The sequence below is a fragment of the Lepidochelys kempii genome, chromosome 21 (genome assembly GCF_965140285.1).
Source record: "Lepidochelys kempii isolate rLepKem1 chromosome 21, rLepKem1.hap1, whole genome shotgun sequence".
In the NCBI taxonomy this organism is placed as follows: Eukaryota; Metazoa; Chordata; order Testudines; family Cheloniidae; genus Lepidochelys; species Lepidochelys kempii.
Genome location: NC_136400.1, coordinates 9,300,602 through 9,317,926, shown reverse-complemented (window position 1 = coordinate 9,317,926; position 17,325 = coordinate 9,300,602). Strand labels below are relative to the sequence as shown.

Below are 17,325 nucleotides of genomic sequence, written 5' to 3'. Positions count from 1 at the left end.
ATAGATATGAAACCTGGCCTAAAGAAGGTGCGTTATTCCAGGGAAGAACTAAATGCCATGTGTCTTGGGTGGAAAGCTGGATAGTAGACTGTTTCCGCTCTGGGATCCCCACACACTGACTTGTGATGACCCGCTTTCTTCTGAAATTAGAGGGGGGAATATAGCATGTAGTATTTATTTCAACCATAGCATGAACTCAAAGGAATGAGCTCTCAGGTGAAAAGAGAACAGTCTCTCCAGACTCATTAGCCAATAGAGCTGTGGTTGTGCAATTTTTCCAGTGCATCCTGGTGGGAAATTCTTCGCTACAGTAGAATCTCTTATTTCTTCTTGGGATCTGATACTAGCATAACACTTCTGTTGTCTGAACATTGTGTTCGCCACACCCGGGATTAAACTGAGACTCTCTTTTCTTTTTTCCTAGTAGTTCTTGTTGCTCTGGAGTTGTACAGCCTAGCTGCAAAGAAAATCAAGTATGAAGCGTATACAAAGAAATCCAGACACCCCGATTCAGAAAGCCCTGGGCTTTGGGGCAGTTTTGTATTTGGATCTAGATGGGAATTTAGAAATCGGAGAAACCTCTTTTTTTTTTCCAAGGAACTAAGGGCTTGTATACATGCAAGGGGCTTTTTGATACTACTTTTTACTATATCTGTTTTAGAATCTGGTGTCGTTAAGTGGTGTGATCCTCTAATGTGGACTCCGTTATACCAGTGCAAAGGTGCTTAAGTTGTACAAACTGTACCAGTATACTGGTACAACTGCATCCCCACTAGGGGTATTCCTGATCTTAGCTCTGTTGGGTAAACACTCCTCACAGATATAGTTAAATCAGCACAAAACCACTACACAGGTCAGGTCTCTTCCCCTTCCGCCACCTCAACATTTGCATTCCCTCTGCTCAGTAACAGGTTGCTGCCACTGGTCTTGTAAATGAGGAAGCCAGGCGGTGTCAGCTGTTGATGTGAGTGTCTTAAATCTTACAAACTTCTTTTTAAAATGGGCTAATTTACTGATCAAAGACAATCATCCAGGAGACAAATTGGACACAAACTATTTGTTCCTAATTGTGGCTATCGCGCTAATGACTCTTTGAATAGCACTGTGGAGCAGGGTACAATTTAACTCCCGCTCCCCCCTTCCCATTTCATAGATCATTAGCAGGAGGTGAAGGCAAATTCTCTTCTAAGTGGGGACCTTTTTTTCTTTTTCACATGTTCTCAAAATTAAATAGCAAAGAATTATGGGTAATTTGGACTCCATGCTTTCTAGCTTTAAGAGGTGGTTCCATACTAGTAACTTCAAGTGTTGCTTTTTGAAGCTAATCTTCTGGCCTGTTGAAAGAGGTTAACAAGTGCAGGTGACCTGTCCAAAAAAAACTTGCCTTTCATCTCTACTCCCGTCTCAAGGTGGTTCTGGCCCTGGTGGGAGCCCCAGGTTGGAATCTGGTAAAGAAAGCACCTTTCATAAATCAAGCAAGACTTTTGTAAGCGTGGCTTCACTGTTTCCTGAGGAAAGACAGCAATGGACTACAGTCATATCTGGGTGGCAGTGAATATCCCATGACGACCCGCTTTCTTTGCTTGGCAAGTGTCTCCCACTGAGTTTGTTAGAGATGGGCCAGAGCTGCACCGTTCTGCTCCCTCAAGGTTCTGGGGTGTTGAGAACCAGGATTATAGATTGGGCCGGTCTCTGAACCTTTCATACACTGGCAAAATGGGTCACCTGGGGATCAAGATGAAAATGAATGATGTTCCCTCTCTGATCGTGCTATTACCCTCACCCCCACAACTGGTAAGTAGGAGTAAAGTGCTGGTTTTTGCCCATGCAGCTAAGCCAATGCATCTCAGTTCTCGCCAGCAGCTGTTCAAGATCTCAGCAGCCTCTCCTCCATAGTGGATGTTGCCTCAATGCCCATTTTCCCCGTGGTGATGGAGTAGCTGACCTGAAGGCTACGAAAGATGAAAGGCTTATGCCGTGCGTCCCCATCCTCCTGGACGGCTGTCTCAGAGACAGCCCTTGGGTTTTGCCAGCCAGTGCCAGTCATCTCCCATTCAATTCTAACCCACCAGCCTCAGCCCTGGCTTTGTGGTGACTTAAATCACACACAAGTGGGCCCTGTGGGCACGGCTCTCGTCACCGAGGTAGAAGGGGGAGCTTGGAATGCAAGTTGCTAGAGTCAGTCAAGTCTGCGGGGTTAGAATGAAACTTTCCTTGGTGGCAGATCCAGTCACTGCAGGGCACCTTGCACTGAAGCAGCTGGGGCTGGTGGAGACAGCATGATGGAGTAGATGGACCCCGGGTGTGGTGCATCCTGGCCGTCCCTGTGTCACATGACCAGCTCAGTGACTCTGAGACATCGGGTGAGCTCACTAACAGTGTAACGCCGGTCTTCACCACCCAGCAGAGCTGGGAGGTGCTGTACCCCAGCCTCCTGGTCGTGCCTGTGTGCCGCTGGCTGTCTGATTGAAAAATGCTCGCACCAAAACAAAACTGGTACCAGCCCTCTTAGCAGCAGGTGGTTGGAATGGAAATCTCTCCCCCGACCCCCACGCCTGGCAGATATCTCTGTAACTCTTCTGCTAGTTTCCCTGGCCATCTGGAGGGGGCGGAGGGGTAGGAGAGAGGGGGTAGCTTCTCTGGGCGAGCTGCAGGGCTGTCATGGGGAGGCCCCTGTGCGAGATTTGAAGGCCATGCCATTTTTTCCTGTAAATCTTGTAATTTCGTGCTTCAGAGCACAACAAAGTGAGAGGGTCAGCAGGGAGTGAATTAAATTGCCCCCTGAGAGCCTGTTCGGGGTGGGCCTGGCTCCTGCATTCCATCCGCCCCTCCTTGCCTCCCTCGGCGTGCGTGTACCCGCACGTCACGGGCGTCCCCGTCTCCAAGTGGCAGGGGTTTGTCCCGTCTCCCCCGGATCAGCCTGGCTCGGAGCCCTTTGGACACACGGTCTGGCGTTGGCACGAGCCGTATTCTTCTTGTTCAAGTAATTTGCCAGCTTAATAAGCCCATGCAGACTTTTACAGGGTTCCCAAAGCCTCATAAAACCAGGGGCTGTCCCCGCATCTATCCCGCGAACAAAGCTCTCCTTGTTTGGCTCGTGCAGTTAAAAATGGGTATCTTGGAGCCCTCTATTGCTGGCTACAGCAGCATGGTCTCCTTTGGCAACTGGGCTTCCGATCAGCTCAGCCATCACGCTGCGGCATTGCCTTCGCTCAGCTTCTCTCCTTTTTGTGTGTCTGCTTTTTCTTCTCTGTCTCATGCTTAACTTCTAGAGAGCTGTTGGGAAAATAATTCAGAGAGTTTGGAGAGAGAGAGAACTCTGGGCAGGCAGCATTACCTAGTGGTTAGATCAGGGCAAGACAGGTAGCTGGCACTCATGGATTCCTCTCTGGACTCTGGCGCTGACCTGCTGTGTGATCTGGAGCAAGCCACTTCCTCCTCACTCCATGCCTCTTCCTGCCCTGATCTGCAAAATGATCTCAAAGTACTTTTTGCCAAGATCAGCTAATTTAGCCTCGCAGCTCCCCCTGTGAGTTCAGTGTTGTCCCCATTGAAAGAGAGGGAAACTGAGGTTCGGGGGCGGGGGGATTGTTAATGGATTTGCTTAAGGTTGCACAGTAGGCCAGCAGAGTTGGGGATAAAACCGAAGGTCTCACTCCAAACCGAAATCTGCCCTTACTCTTACAAAGACACTGAAGCGTGGAGGTCCTGGGGCAAAAGTGGCTACAGAATAACCTCACTGTGCAAGACCAGTGAGAGATATAGTCAAAGGTGATGTAGCTGATCTTTACACATAGTGCCTGTGGGGAGCAGGCTGAGGTACAGCCACGAGGGTGTCCAGGTGTGCTTGTGCCACTGCAAAGAATTGTGCAGTGCTGCCCCGTGTTACATCCGTGCAGGCTTGCTAGTGCCTGATTGTGTGTTCCCGTGCAGCTTTGGAGTGCCTCTTGCAGCGGACATGGAATTTCTGCTCCTCACAGGGATGCTGCCAGCTTGAAATCTAGTCCGCTTCAAAAAAGGAAATTTAGAAGTAGCTTCAGGTTCTAAACCTGCCCCCGAATCCTCTGGCCAGTTTTTTCCTTTTCTTTTTCCTTTTTGAGGTTTGATTTTTCTCTGCCTTTTTGCTGTGTGAAAGGCCCACACAAACAACAGAGGAAATTGTCTCCGCGGGGGAAGCTGTAATACCGAGCCTGCAAAAACCACTGTCAGATGGGAGGAGTGGAGAATTCAGCGTTTATTTTGCAGCTTGTGTGAACACAAAAGTTTTATAGGTAGAGGTACAACCCTCCTAGTGTGGACTAATAGTGGTTTAAAGATATCTTAGACTGGAATATCTATTCCCATGTGGGAAAGGGAATCTGCTGTACTGGATTAAGGACCTTGATACTAACTGTCTCCACACAAGCTGTTGCAGTGGTTTAACTTTCGGTAAGAATCATGCCCCTAACTGATCTAGTTACATCAGTACATAATCTGTGCATAGAGCAGGCCTTATGTAGGTAAATAAAAAGAATTTCAGACAGATTTCTAAGTGGATGATAATGCATCTTCTGTCCTTACTGCAGGCTGGCAGGAATTGTGCTCATAATAATAATTTACAGTAGCCTCGTTCTAGTCTGGGAGTTTGTGCAAAGATCTTCGGGGTTTGATCATCCTGCAGCAGGTTCACGTGTTTGTTTGTTTTGTTTTTTCCCCCTCCCCTTTCCCCACCAAGTTTTCTTTTGAACAAACTGAAAAATTCAGCGTGAAACTGGGTAGAAACTGCCCTGAATTTTCAGGTGGAAACAATCATTTGGTAGTTTTGCACAAACCCGTCAGCCCAGGGTTCCTTGAGAAAGAAGTTTTGTGAACCCTCTGATCTTGTGTTCACTGGCAGAGGGAGGGGGAATTGTGTTGTTTGTTTGATTAGCTACCACAAGTTAAAATGCTAGTGATAGTTTAAACACGTTAACATTTTTATACAAGAACCTTGGTGCTTCCCTCCATGCTGTGCTCCCTATAAACATCTGCAAAGCTACCTCTTTATCCACCTTCAAATTCCTCCTCAAAACTCTCTCCCTTGCCGTGATGCCTTGACAATGGCTAGCTGATGGTGCACTGAGACATCTGTCCCTCACGCTGACCAACATTGTCTCATCATTTCCTGGTCCTCCCCCATCTGTCAGGATCCATCTCCTGGTCTCCTGTCTTGTATTATACTTCAGTTGGAAGCTCTTTGGAGCAGGGACTGTCTGTTCTGAGTGTACAGGGCTTAGCACATTGGGGTCCTGCCCCATGAGTGGGACTCCCGGGCACTACAGTAATACAAATAATAACGAGTTATCAGGTCAACGTAAAGAATACAGGAGAGGGTAGGGTTTGCCTTGATGTGCTCATGCACGAGAAAACACACTACCTTGTCTTCCCTAGGATTTTACCTTGTGTTTGTTCCACGTACTAACAGGAGGTAAGAAAATACCATCTTTCCTAGTGAAGATGTGCCCTCGGTGGGTTTGTTTTGGGGTTGTTTTTTTCTGATGATGAAAGCTAAAACCAGGTGAATTCTGGGCATGATTTCCTTGTGGTCATCTTGCACTGGCTGCCTACTGTTCTCCTGGTTCCCACCTGTAATGTGAGTCCCTCTGACGAATTTCTTGTCCCCCGACCTCTGCTTCAGCCTTGAAGCACTCGATTGGTGCCCAGCAGCGCACAGAGGTAGGTGGGTGAATTGTTCATTGTTCAGTAGTCTTGTGTTTTCCAAAATGCTGGGAGTCCATCCGTGCTAGTGGATTGACTTAAGTGCCTAAATACAGTCCTAAGAGACCAATTTTAGCCTCCCCCTCCATGTGTTGTGTTTTGAAGATCTTGGGTTTTTGATTTTCATTGATTTTATGGAGTATAAGCCAGAAGGGACAATTAAATCTAGTCTGGCCTCCTGTATGTCCGAGACTATTCAATTCCCCCCTGTTACCCCTGTGTTGAGCCCAATAACTTGGGTTAGACTAAAGCATTTTGATCTTCAGGAGTCTAAAATGTAAGTGTGCCCCAAATGGAGAATAAGAGAGACTGGGTTGCCACTCTCCAGAGCGGTTGCACGATTCACAAATGCAGCTAAAAACACAGCTTGGCTCCTGTCTGCGCTGCAAAACTGACATGTGCTTTTAGCTGTGTTTGGGACACAACTCCTTTTGTTTGCATCCCTTGATGTGGTATATTCTGACAGTGTAGCTGGAACCGCACCATATTGAGAAGTACTGTACCACAGAGTATTCATGTGTTTGCGCATGTGTTCACTGGAGAATGGTGTCTAAGTATAAAATGACAGGTTTCAGAGTAGCAGCCGTGTTAGTCTGTATCTGCAAAAAGAAAAGGAGGACTTGTGGCACTTTAGAGACTAACCAATGTATTTGAGCATAAGCTTTCGTGAGCTACAGCTCCCTTCATTGGATGCATAAAATGATTTTCTTTCTGTGTGGGTAATAGATGCAACCTGCAATAAGGACCCCCAGCTTCAGTAGCCACTTCGAAATAATCTGAAGATTTGTCTCTTACATCTTACAGTTTGTCTATACGGGGAAATGGACTGGGATATCTATCGCTTTGGAAGCGGATTAAGCCAAACTGGAAAAGGTGCTGCTGCTCTGGAATAAGAGAGTGCACACAATGAGCTAATCCAGAATAAGGAATGCTCTTTCAAGTCACACCCTGCCTTACTGCAGAAATAACTTCCTGGTGTAGACAAGACCTAAATTAGACCCTTGGTTTAAACAGTAGCCAGCTAATCTTTTTGTGATGGTCCATTGGATGGCTGCTTGAGAGGGGTTTTAGTGTTTGTGCATGTTTGGTCAACACAAGACAGCATAATTATCTATTTAATCTTTGACTGTATGTGTGTGAACATATAATTATACTGTGTATATGCTATATATGTGATGGACAACCTGATTTGCTTGTGTCCTGTGTAATGCGCACACAACAACATGGATTACGTTGAAAAGGCATATTCATTAATCTAATGACACTGTGTATGTGTAATTATGTAGGTAACTATATTATGTGCCTTACTCCTACCCACATGCATTTGTATATGTAATTACTCTGGGTATATGCAAGGGAGTGTGCTAATCTCTCCCCTTTCAAGTGTAAATCCAGCTGCCCCTCCAAACAGTGTGTACGGTACAGTATATACTGTATAAATGCCTGACGGAAAGTAACTTTGTTCTTTATAGCTGGAAATGTGGAAAATTAACAAGCGGCTCTTTCTTTGGGACACACCCTGCAAGTGCTTCCACCGCCTCGGAGCACACAGCCGCCTCTTGGAAGCCAGGGCCTTGATTTACGGCCGTGGCGTTGACAGCTCACTGGAACCCACATGCTGTTTGCAGCACCGCCAAGCTGGGCTATGACCCTCCGACCTCTCCCCCTCCACTCCCCCCTCCTGTCTCTGCGCTGTAATAAAACCCTGTCTTGCAGGCAGGACTACAATGACTTTGTTGTTCAGAAAGGTACCTCCCCCCCCAAAGAAAATCTTTAAAAGCAAAAAATAAGGAACGTATGAGGAAACGGACCTGGGAGCAGTACCACAGGATTGTTTGTGTTAGAATTCATTCCCTTCTCTTTGCCTGCTCTCAGCTCCTGAATGAAACCTCTCTGTCTTGTGCTTCCCTTGCTCTTTTGCACACCCTCTCGGTTTCTTTTGCACGTTTCACCAGCTCTAGTGGATGCTTTGGCTCTTCTGCTCATTTGCACGCGTGTGTTCTCTTGTGCGCTCCTCGTGCTCACAGGCTCGTTTTTCATTGTTGCTCTCTTCCTCGTGCCCAGGTGCACTCGCTTGATTGGGCTTGCCTCCATTTTCACCCACCATTTCCTCCGCTTGCTTTCACAGCGTGTTTTTGCATGCGCCTTGACTGGCAATCTCACTGACTTGTGCTTTTCTCCAGCACCAGCGAAGCGTTTCATTTTTAGTTAATGCAAGTGACTTAATAAATGTTATTGAAAACAAATTGGTGAATGCTCAGGAAACTAATAACACTTTCCAGGCAGATGCCCATACAATAAACAGATTCATGTGCGATCGCTAGTAAGTACCGCTAAACTCCTCTCCTGCATTGCTGAAAATGATCTGCAGAATGTCCACATTCTTTCACTGGTTATTCATTTGGGGTGAAATTCTGCTCTTTACTTGGTCTACTCCTCTACTCCCCTCCATCCACCTACCAAATGGATTTAGCATCACCACACCCCTGTGAGGTAGGCAAAGATGAGCATGCCCATTCTACAGATGAGGATCTGAGTCACAGACCAGCAAAGTGACTTGCCCAAGGTCACACAGGGAGAATCTGTGCTATAGCTGAGAATTGAACCTGCCTCTCCTGAGTCCAAGACCATCTTCCTCCTAAGGCAAGCACAGAAGGCTGGTTCCAACAAGTGAGCTGCTTTCTTTTAGTGCTATTCCTTACATTATCCATCTCTCTCTCTCTCTCTCGTCCAGTGAACCTTAAGGGTCTGTCTACACTGCAGTCAGATACCTGCAGCTGGCTCGTGCCAGCTGACTCGGGCTCTGGCTAAGGGGCTATTTAATTGCAGTGTACGCATTCAGGCTAGAGCCTGGCCTCAAGGACCCTGCACGGTGGGAGGGTCTCAGAGCTCAGGCTCCAGCCCCAGCCTGACCGCCTACACCGCAATTAAACAGCCACTTAGCACGAGCCCTGAGCGCCCAAGTGAGCAGGCACGGGCCAGCCGCAGGTGTCTGGTTGCAGCATAGACATGCCTTAAGGGGCTTCCTGAGACCACTTTGTCCTGTTGGCTGTATCAGTAAGTGAGTCTGTCTCTGGTTGGATGGTATCTAGGCAGTGAGCACATACACCGGTAGATAAGGCACAAGAAGCTCGAAAAGAGAAATGATCTCTTCTCCACCACCACCCTCTTATCTTTTCTTTTTTTGTTTTTTCAGGCTCTCCAGGTGGCAAGACAGTTCCTTCTGCAGCAGGCCACGGGGCTGACCTCTCCTAGCAGCAATGAGAACAAGCAGCCCGCAGTCCAGGTGAGGCAGAGAAGCGCCTGCACCCAGACCCTTGTGGGAAGCATTCTCCTAGCACAAAGAGAACTCCTTCGCTGGGGTTTGGCACAACCTCCAGAAAATCATTTGTGTCCTGGGTGGGCTTCCCAAGATCGCCTCCGCAGCGTAGGAGCATCATTGACTTTCAGCAGGATGGTGCTCCTAAGCGATTGCAGGTGCTTTGGGAAGGCTCATCCAGTCACACACACGCATGCGTGCTCTCACTCTCCCTGCCATAGATTCAATGGCTTAAAACCACCTACAGGGAGGTCTCGGGCTCCATTACGACTCCGTAAGATTTTTAATCACTTTATAGAGTCCCTGTTGAGTCCCTGCCCATCTCCTTTGGGCTTCACCATAAGAGAATTCAATTGGGGAAGGAGGGGACAATGTCTCCGATACTTGGGATACAGGTTAAATTTCAGGAGAGGAGTCTCCCCCCCCCCCCCGATCGCTCTTTTTGGGCTGCTGGTGCCAGATGGTAAATGCTTAGGGGGAGGATTAGGACAGCTATTGCAAATCCACCTAGCCTGTGGCTTCTTCATTTCACCCAAGGAGAAGGTCTCCTGTGTATGTGGGTTCTGGGGGGGCAGGCTGGCGGAGACGGGACTCCGGTAGCAGGAGGCTGTTTTTCAGTAGGTGCGTATTAATGAGCTGTGTGTAAGGGGCGCATGTTTGTGGTGGGAGAGGGTTGCGGGAGCATAATATTAGTGTACGTGGAAGATTTGGGGTTGGGGGGGGAGAGTGTGTGTGAGAGCAACAGAGGTACTCATATATATCATGGGACCATATGGAAGGATATGACACTAAGGCCATGTAGCTATCATGGAGAGGCTTACATTGGGGTAGATGTGGGATAAGGGGTGGTGTATTTTATAGTCTGACCCAGGATGATGGGCAAGGGTCCAGGAAGGAGGTGGGGTGGGTGGGTGTTGCCAGGTTAGAGAGGGAGATGGGGTTAATGACCTGGCCTTTCACCTCTGCAGATCTGGTTTTAAATCCTGGCTCAGGTCACGAGTGGAGTTGCATTTGGTGGACTCCTGTAAGGCCCCATTTGCCTGCATCATAAAACTCACGATGCATCTTGGCTGCAAAGCAACCAGTGGTCAGTTCAACAGGAGCCTGGATTTGGAATCCCAAGCAGGGGAGGGCTGCTCTGGGTCAGGAATGAGGGATGTTGGCACATCTGTGGAGCAAGGGAACAACAGTCGACTTCAGTATCCCCGGCTCAGGCCGGTCCCGTTCATCCCTCTTTTCCTGAGCACTCAATCGATTCACAAATTAAACACAAGGGAACGTGCTTGGACTTACCCCTCTCCACTCAGAGTGGTCCTGTTGCTCTGTAGCACTGGACACCGCCCTGGATTTGGCAACCGAGGACCTGGCGAGAGAGATGGAAGCAGAAGCCTGTAGGGCGCTGGACCCTGTGGAAGGACTGGGCAAGTCTGTCTCGTATGGCAGTGGGAGGGTGTCCCAGGAGTCTGAGACACCCCACCCATGGGGGAGAGTCCCCTGGAAAGCATTCTTGGGGCCAGCAGGCACATGTGCTGGGGTGAGATGCTAGGACAGCTAGTGCCCATGGCTCTGGGGCGAAGGGTGATACCCTGGCTCTTCCCAGGAAGCTCGCTGGGGTCACTGGTACTACGAGGTGGGGGGTGTTTACTGGCAGTGGGATTTGAACCTGGGACCTGCCACACTGAAAGCATGAGCTAAAAGAGTGACTCATGAGATGGTAGCGGTAGTAGGTCTTTATCCTCTTACAGGGACCAGCTGCTAGAGGGAGAGAGATACCAGGGTGCTTTACACTGGCATTGGCAGGACACTGCTGAGCAGGAGAACTCGGTGCTGGCAGGGGGAGTAAAATCGCGGCAAGAGGGAAAGGGGGCTGAAGCCTGGCCCCACCCCCTCAATCTCTACAAGGGGGTGACCATGGTCATGGACCCCCCCCCCCCACACACACACCCTTTCACAGGCAGTGCCCTTCTCTACCCTCGGCCTGTTGACGGCAGGTTCCTCCCGCCAAGGGGGTCAGCAAAGGGGGCCTAACTCCAAAAAGAGAAGGAGAGGGGGAGAGAAGCAAGGCCCAAGTGAATGTAAAGTGACAATTTAAACAGCTGTGTGGAGGGGCTCTCCCTTCAGGCTAATTAAATTTATCGGGCGAACAGCAGGTTACCTTATTAGATCCACGTGGGTTTAATTAACAAAGGAAAGTAATTAGCACAAATTCTTTCTGAGCCAGAGGTCCTTCCTATAGCAGGCAGAGCTGTCTCTGAAGCCCGCTGGAGGTGGGAGGGGGAATCTGGGGCAGGAGGGAGGAAAGAAAGGTTGGTTTCTGCTCACCCAGGTGCCCCAGAGAACGAGATGCTTGGGACAGTTTTGTTGCCGTTTGTTTTCCTCCCCCCGGTCTGGCAACACATGCCTGGAATGGGATTAAATTCATGCCCCCACCTCACTTTTTATTATTTTTCCTTCCTCCCTCCTGTTTTGTGGCCAGCTGTATAATTGCCTCCTGATCTTTTACCCCCGTCTCTCTCTCCGTCAGGTGTGTCTCATTCTCTGCACCGACAGCATATTGCTGGGGCTGGGCCAGGGAGGGTCTTTGAGCGGCTGGGGTTCTCCACCTCCCTTCCCCTCTCTTGGCAAACCTGATATCGAGCACATTACAAATTGAGGGGGTTTGCCTCGCCTCGTGCCTTCGTTCCCCTTGACCTCAGTGTGCTTCGGATCAGTTGTGGGTTGGAATAGCTTCTCTGTAAGAGCACTGGAAGTCCCATTCCTTGAAACCTTTTACATTTTTATTTGGGACAAAGCACTAGGGGAAGGAATCCCACCTTGGCAGGGACGGGAGACTGGGCTGGATGACCTAGTGGATCTTTCCCATCTGATTGCTGCAGGCTTGAGACTCCCCAGAAAACCTCCATCCCTTTAGCAGGATAGGATGGAGTCCAGAGCCACTCTGAAACTGGTCTCCATTTTCGTCCCACCCGCCTTAGAGGCGCAGACCCGCTGTAGGGACAATGGACCTGCTGCCGCTTGGCCTTAATGGGTTTGAAAGTGAAGGGGACGAGGGGAAATCACAGCTGCGGTATTAACAGTAATTAGTCAGGGCTTCTCTCGCGCAAGCAGCCAGCTTTTTCCAATAGTGTTTTCAGGAAGGAAATGCAGTCATTGGATGGAAAATATCTTGAAAGAACAAAGACAGTAAGAGTGAAGTCAGATTCCGGTTACATATCTCTGTGTGTGTGTGTGTGTGTGTGTGTCTATTTCTCCATTTCTCTCTTTCACGTTCTGTTTTCCCTCCTCCTGTTTCTTCTCCCATGGTGTGTGTCTCTCATTCTGTCACTGCCTGTTTATCTTCCCTTTCACCCTCAGTCCTTCGTGATCTGCTTTCTCTCTTGTTCTCTGTTCCTCCATCCCACCCCGCCCTTTCGCTGCTGTCTGTCCATCCATCTGGCTGGCTTGTTCAGAGTTAAGAGTCCAGCTTTCTGCGCCCCCCCCCCCCCGCCCTTTTGTCTTGCAAAAGAACTTGTGAAAGTTGTATGAGTCAGGAATAGCAGCCTGTCTCCCCGCCCCCTCCTTCCCGGCTTGCCCCTGCCCAGCAGCTGGAGGAGGATTTGAAGGAGGGGAGATAGAGGATTAAGCAGACTCCTTTGAAAGGAAGTTTATCTAACGGGGAATGGTGTGGATGAGATTGACCAGGAGGCTTTCTTCAGTCTGAAGTGGAGAAGGAGAGAGGCTCTTGTATGGTGAGAGTGCACAGGCGGGGAGCAGGGCTTCTCCACCACCAAATCCAGTGTGGGGGCAGAGAGCATGGAGTGAAAGGGGGAAGCACACCGCTCTTGGAGGGCGCTATGGAATCAGAGGCCGGGGGAGACTTTTGTGAGCGAGGTTCCTAAACAGCCGTCACTTCCATTGACTTCAGTGGGCGATGCAAGTGATCAGCACTTGTTCAGGCTTAGGTCCCAGAGGGATCGCTCCTGCAACCCTTGTGTTGTCTCACTTGTCTGGCAGGAGTTAGGCGTGTGGGCTGGCTCCCCAGGCTGCTCTTTGTCTGGCTAGCGGCCTGATCCTGCACTGGGCTGCTGAGCTCACACTGACTTCCCAGGGAGCTGAGGGCATTCAGACCCGCTCAGCACCGCCCTGTGGAAGCACAGTCGGATTGGCCATAGAAACTGGTTTCTCCTGCGCGCCTAGTGCAGTGATCTGGTGAGCAGGGCTCTGTTCTGGTGAGCACGGCCTGTCGTTTTCACGCAGGGCCCTCTATCTGTCTAGTTAACACCATTAGGCTGTGACACACAGCATCGTTTAATAGGAGACTGGATGAAACAGATTCTGGGGGTTCAGGCTGGCCTGATTTGCGGCTCTCGATTAAATCCAGATAAAAAGCTCCTCTCTTTCAGCTGAGTTTCACTTGGAGATTTCTGGAGCTGGTTCAAAATGAAGGGGACACAATCCCCCATTCAGGATGAAACCAGTCCCCCAAACCCCCTGCTGGCATCTGAGGCCCTCAGTCAGCAGTCCGTCCTGATACAGCAGAGGAATTAAGCATATGCTTGACTTTTTAAGAACATACTCAAGTCTCGTTGATTTCAGTGGGACTTAAGCAGGTGCTTAAATGCTTTGCTAAGTCGGGGTCTATTGGATTTAAATAGAAAAACTGCATGGAGGTTAGGGTCTGATATCATCTGGCAGGCGGAAATGTCTATTATAATAATACTTAGCTCTTCTGTAGCGCTTTTCATCAGTCAATCTCAAAGCATATTACAAAGGAGATCGGTACCATCATCCCCATTATACAGACGGGGAAACTGAGGCACGGAGAGGGGGGAAGTGTCCATCTCATCATGCCTTGGATATCATGAAAGGTAGCCACAGATAGATGGATAGATATTTTTTTTTTTTTTGGATGTCTCATTTTTTGGGCACTCTCCCCAACGCAAGACTGATTTTTATTCAGTGGCGCTGGGGATCCACAGCTCCCAGGGATGCCAGTGAGAGAGGTGGGCGCTCAGCACTTTCTGTGAAACCAGGCCCCAGATCTCAGTTGGGGTGCCCCCATTCTTAGGTGCCCAACGTCAGCTGCCACTCTTGAGAACTTGGGCCTCCGTATGTCAGGATCTGGCCCCTGTTCTAAGGATCCTTGCTGATGGGATACATCTGGGGCATCGAGCCTGGCTGTGATAGTAAAGATAATGATGCTTATGTGTATTTGAAAAGCAATAAGTAGCTGCTGAGCTTGCTAGGACTCTGTATTTCAAATGTGGAGCCTCCCACAATCCTCTTTCCTTCAGCATACCCAGAGGTGCAGTCTGAACGTTACAAAAAATTGCTTTGCACCATTAAAACAAAACCTCCCCTTTTTCTCCCCTAAAAAGAAATTGCATGTGGGTGGTTACTGTCACTGTAAGTGGTTTCTTCACCCAGCATGGCATGGTTTGTGTCCCTACATTTCCGCCCCCAGGAATTCAATAACGAAACTGCCTGCAGAGCCCCTTGCTCCAGTGCAGGGGCGCTAGATGATGCTGGAAGAATCAGTTCAAGAAGTGTCGATAAAACACCTAATGCACAGTGCTCTCCAGCCTCACTGCGGGTGTGGTGTCACAAGGCTGGTGTTTTCTAGTTCCCATGTGTGTTCCCATCTCCATGCCAAGTGAAAGCCTGCCAAGTCTTAACTTGTTGATCATGAAAGGGGCTGAGTACCTGCAATCCTAGCTGATCTGAATGGGAGTCTCAGGATGGGTCTCATAGCTCCATGGGCAGGTCGCGCTGAATGACATCTCTAGATCCAGACTCTCCTGAACTCTCTTAGCTTTCCTAGTGAACTGCTACAGTTGTTATGAGGCTGGGGATCAGTCATGGGCTGTTTCAAGCCAAGTCCCTGGTTCAGATGCAGCCCATGTCACCAAGTGGATGAAATTTAACATTTGGTGGCTGTTCATTGGCTCTGTGTGGGATGAGTTGGGGGGCGGGGGGGTTCAGTCTATATCCCATTAGGTGTGACTCTGGATCAATGGCTCTCAACGCTTGCGACCCAATGTGACATCCTCAGGGCCATACAGATAGTGTAGATATCGTGTGGATCCGGCCCACATAACATGTAAGAGAGCTACATATGCGGCTCACAATGGTAAATAGGTCGAGAACCACAGCTCTGGATACTGGAAGCTCCTCCGACTTTCTTTTAAAAGTGAGTTTAGTGCTGGTTACCAGAATGATGGACCTGGAGACTAAATCCCTGTTGACCTTTAGAACAGATGTAAGAGAGACATTGACAACTACCCCCTAGGGTGCCTTGGAAGGGGCGCCCTCTCGAGGTAAGAAAGAGGGTTTGATCCCTATTCCCACTCACTCTTTGGACTGCCAACAAGCACCAGTTGCGGTGGGAGCAACTTGTGATACGGATGCTGCCTCCTGGGATCTGGCCCGAGACCCACCAAGCTCATTTCCCATCAGCTGTCAAACAGCCATTCGGTGGGCACTACTTTGGGTCATTGTCATCGTAGGCCAGTATTGTACCCGAGGCCTGGAAGTGTCAAGCTGTATAGCCTGTTTCCAGTCCCTTTTAGAGACTAGGCAGCTGGGATCCCTGTAGTGCCACTGTCCCATGCTGCTCTGTGGCTGCATAGAGGCCATGAACATCCAGGCAAAAAGATAGCAATTTCACTCAGGAACCACCCCCCTTCCTGTCAACCTAGAAGCCATAGCATGGATCAGCAGGTGGCCAGCTAGGAAATAACATCCCATCCTGCTCTCTGCCTGCTGGGGGTGGGGGGAGACTCCTGTCCCCTGTGGGACAAGGTCTCTCGGACTAGAAATGTGTCTGTCATGGGAGAGGGAAGAAGGAGCTGAGGGTTTGGAGCAAACTTGTGGAAATTGCTTTTTCTTTTGTCTGCTGCGGCAGGGAGGGTGCTGAAGCGGAAAAGTGTATTTTGTTGATTTGAAACTTGAGTGAAATGGGTAATGAAGACAGATCAATACCGGCTCCTCCGCGTTCCCTCTTGAGGAGAACTAGAACAGCCCCTTTGAACTCTGCCGGTGCAGCGCTGAGATTTTTCCACTTGAACCTGCAGCGCCCAGGTCTTAGGCCCCTTTCTCCAGTATCCCCTTCCCTTTGGCTGGCTGGCCTCTGCCAAATAATGATTCCTAACCAGTGGCTTGGTCCACACCCTGCAGGCTATAGAAATAGTACCAGCCCAGGGGCCCAGCTGCTCCAAGGAGAGCAATGGTGTTTGGAGAGCGGATGACCAAGAAGTCACTTCAATTCTGTAAGACTTTGTTGGCCTGACAAGCTAGATGAGCGTTGCCAAAGGATAAGGAGGGATAGCTCAGTGGTTTGAGCGTTGGCCTGCTAAACCCAGGGTTGTGAGTTCAATCCTTGAAGGGGCCATTTAGGGATCTGGGAAAAAAATTGGGGATTGGTCCTGCTTTGAGCAGGGGGCTGGACTAGACCTCCTGAGGTCCCTTCCAACCCTGATATTCTATGAAACGAAGAGAGCCCCCCACTCAGGTATCTGTCTGAGGGAAATAAGATTCCCACCCCCACCCCGGATAGACACCTGCCTTTGGGTTTTGATCCTCTGCGTCTGTTTTGTCAGTGATGCCCATTCCCAAGGCGGGAGCAGCCTGGGATGTGGTGTGATGCCTTCTCTCCCTGGGGTGTGGCAGATTTGGAAAGGGATCTTCAGCCACGGGAAATGTTCAGATGAGGGGCACTCTCCCCTACTGTGGGGATACATGAGCCATCTTCCTTTTAACTCGTATGGCCTTTCAGCTCAGCGGGGTACTATTCGTTTCTGCCTACTGGGGTGCCTGGGACTGGCGAGGATGTGTGCAGTTGAGACCGTACAGCATATTCATAGCTTTTACGCCTGACTGAAACATCAAACTCACCTGCTCTCCTCTGCACAGGTGCATACACTCGCTCACATTCACCCACATACTTGCTCTCCTGCCTTCACCTTTGCCCAGAAAGGCTCCCTCGCGCACCACCTCTCCTGGGCGCGCTCCACGGGCTCGCCCCTGGATCTGTTCCCAGTTGCCACAGCACCCTGTGAAATCGCTCTCAGCAGTGCGGAGAGAGCACTAGACGTGTGTAAAACACAACCAGAAAAAGGAAGGCTGGTGCAGTGGCTAGGGCACTACCCTGGGACTGGGGAGACCTGGGTTCAACTCCCTGCTCTACCCATGTGAGCTTGGGTCACTCACGTAGTCTCTCTGGCCCAGATTTTTTTTTTTAAAGGTATTTAGGGGTTGTGGCACTCAGCATTGCAATGCCTAAGTCTCATTTT

The 17,325-nt window shown here is 49.6% G+C and overlaps 1 protein-coding gene across 6 annotated transcripts in view; it reads left to right on the top strand.

Annotated features, from left to right (window-relative positions):
• Nucleotides 1–17,325, top strand: part of FOXP4 (forkhead box P4) — a 142,187-nt gene that overhangs the window by 55,695 nt on the left and 69,167 nt on the right. For 5 of the 6 annotated variants that reach the window (XM_078849758.1, XM_073319692.2, XM_073319691.2 and 2 more), the window contains one exon: nt 8,933–9,022. Coding sequence is in view for 5 of the 6 variants with exons in the window: in XM_073319692.2 (XP_073175793.1) it covers nt 8,933–9,022 (90 nt within the window). In the remaining variant the exon portion in view is untranslated. Of the gene's footprint in view, nt 1–8,932; nt 9,023–12,708; nt 12,784–17,325 lie in introns of those variants that run through there. The other variant, XM_073319693.2, reaches the window with a different exon arrangement.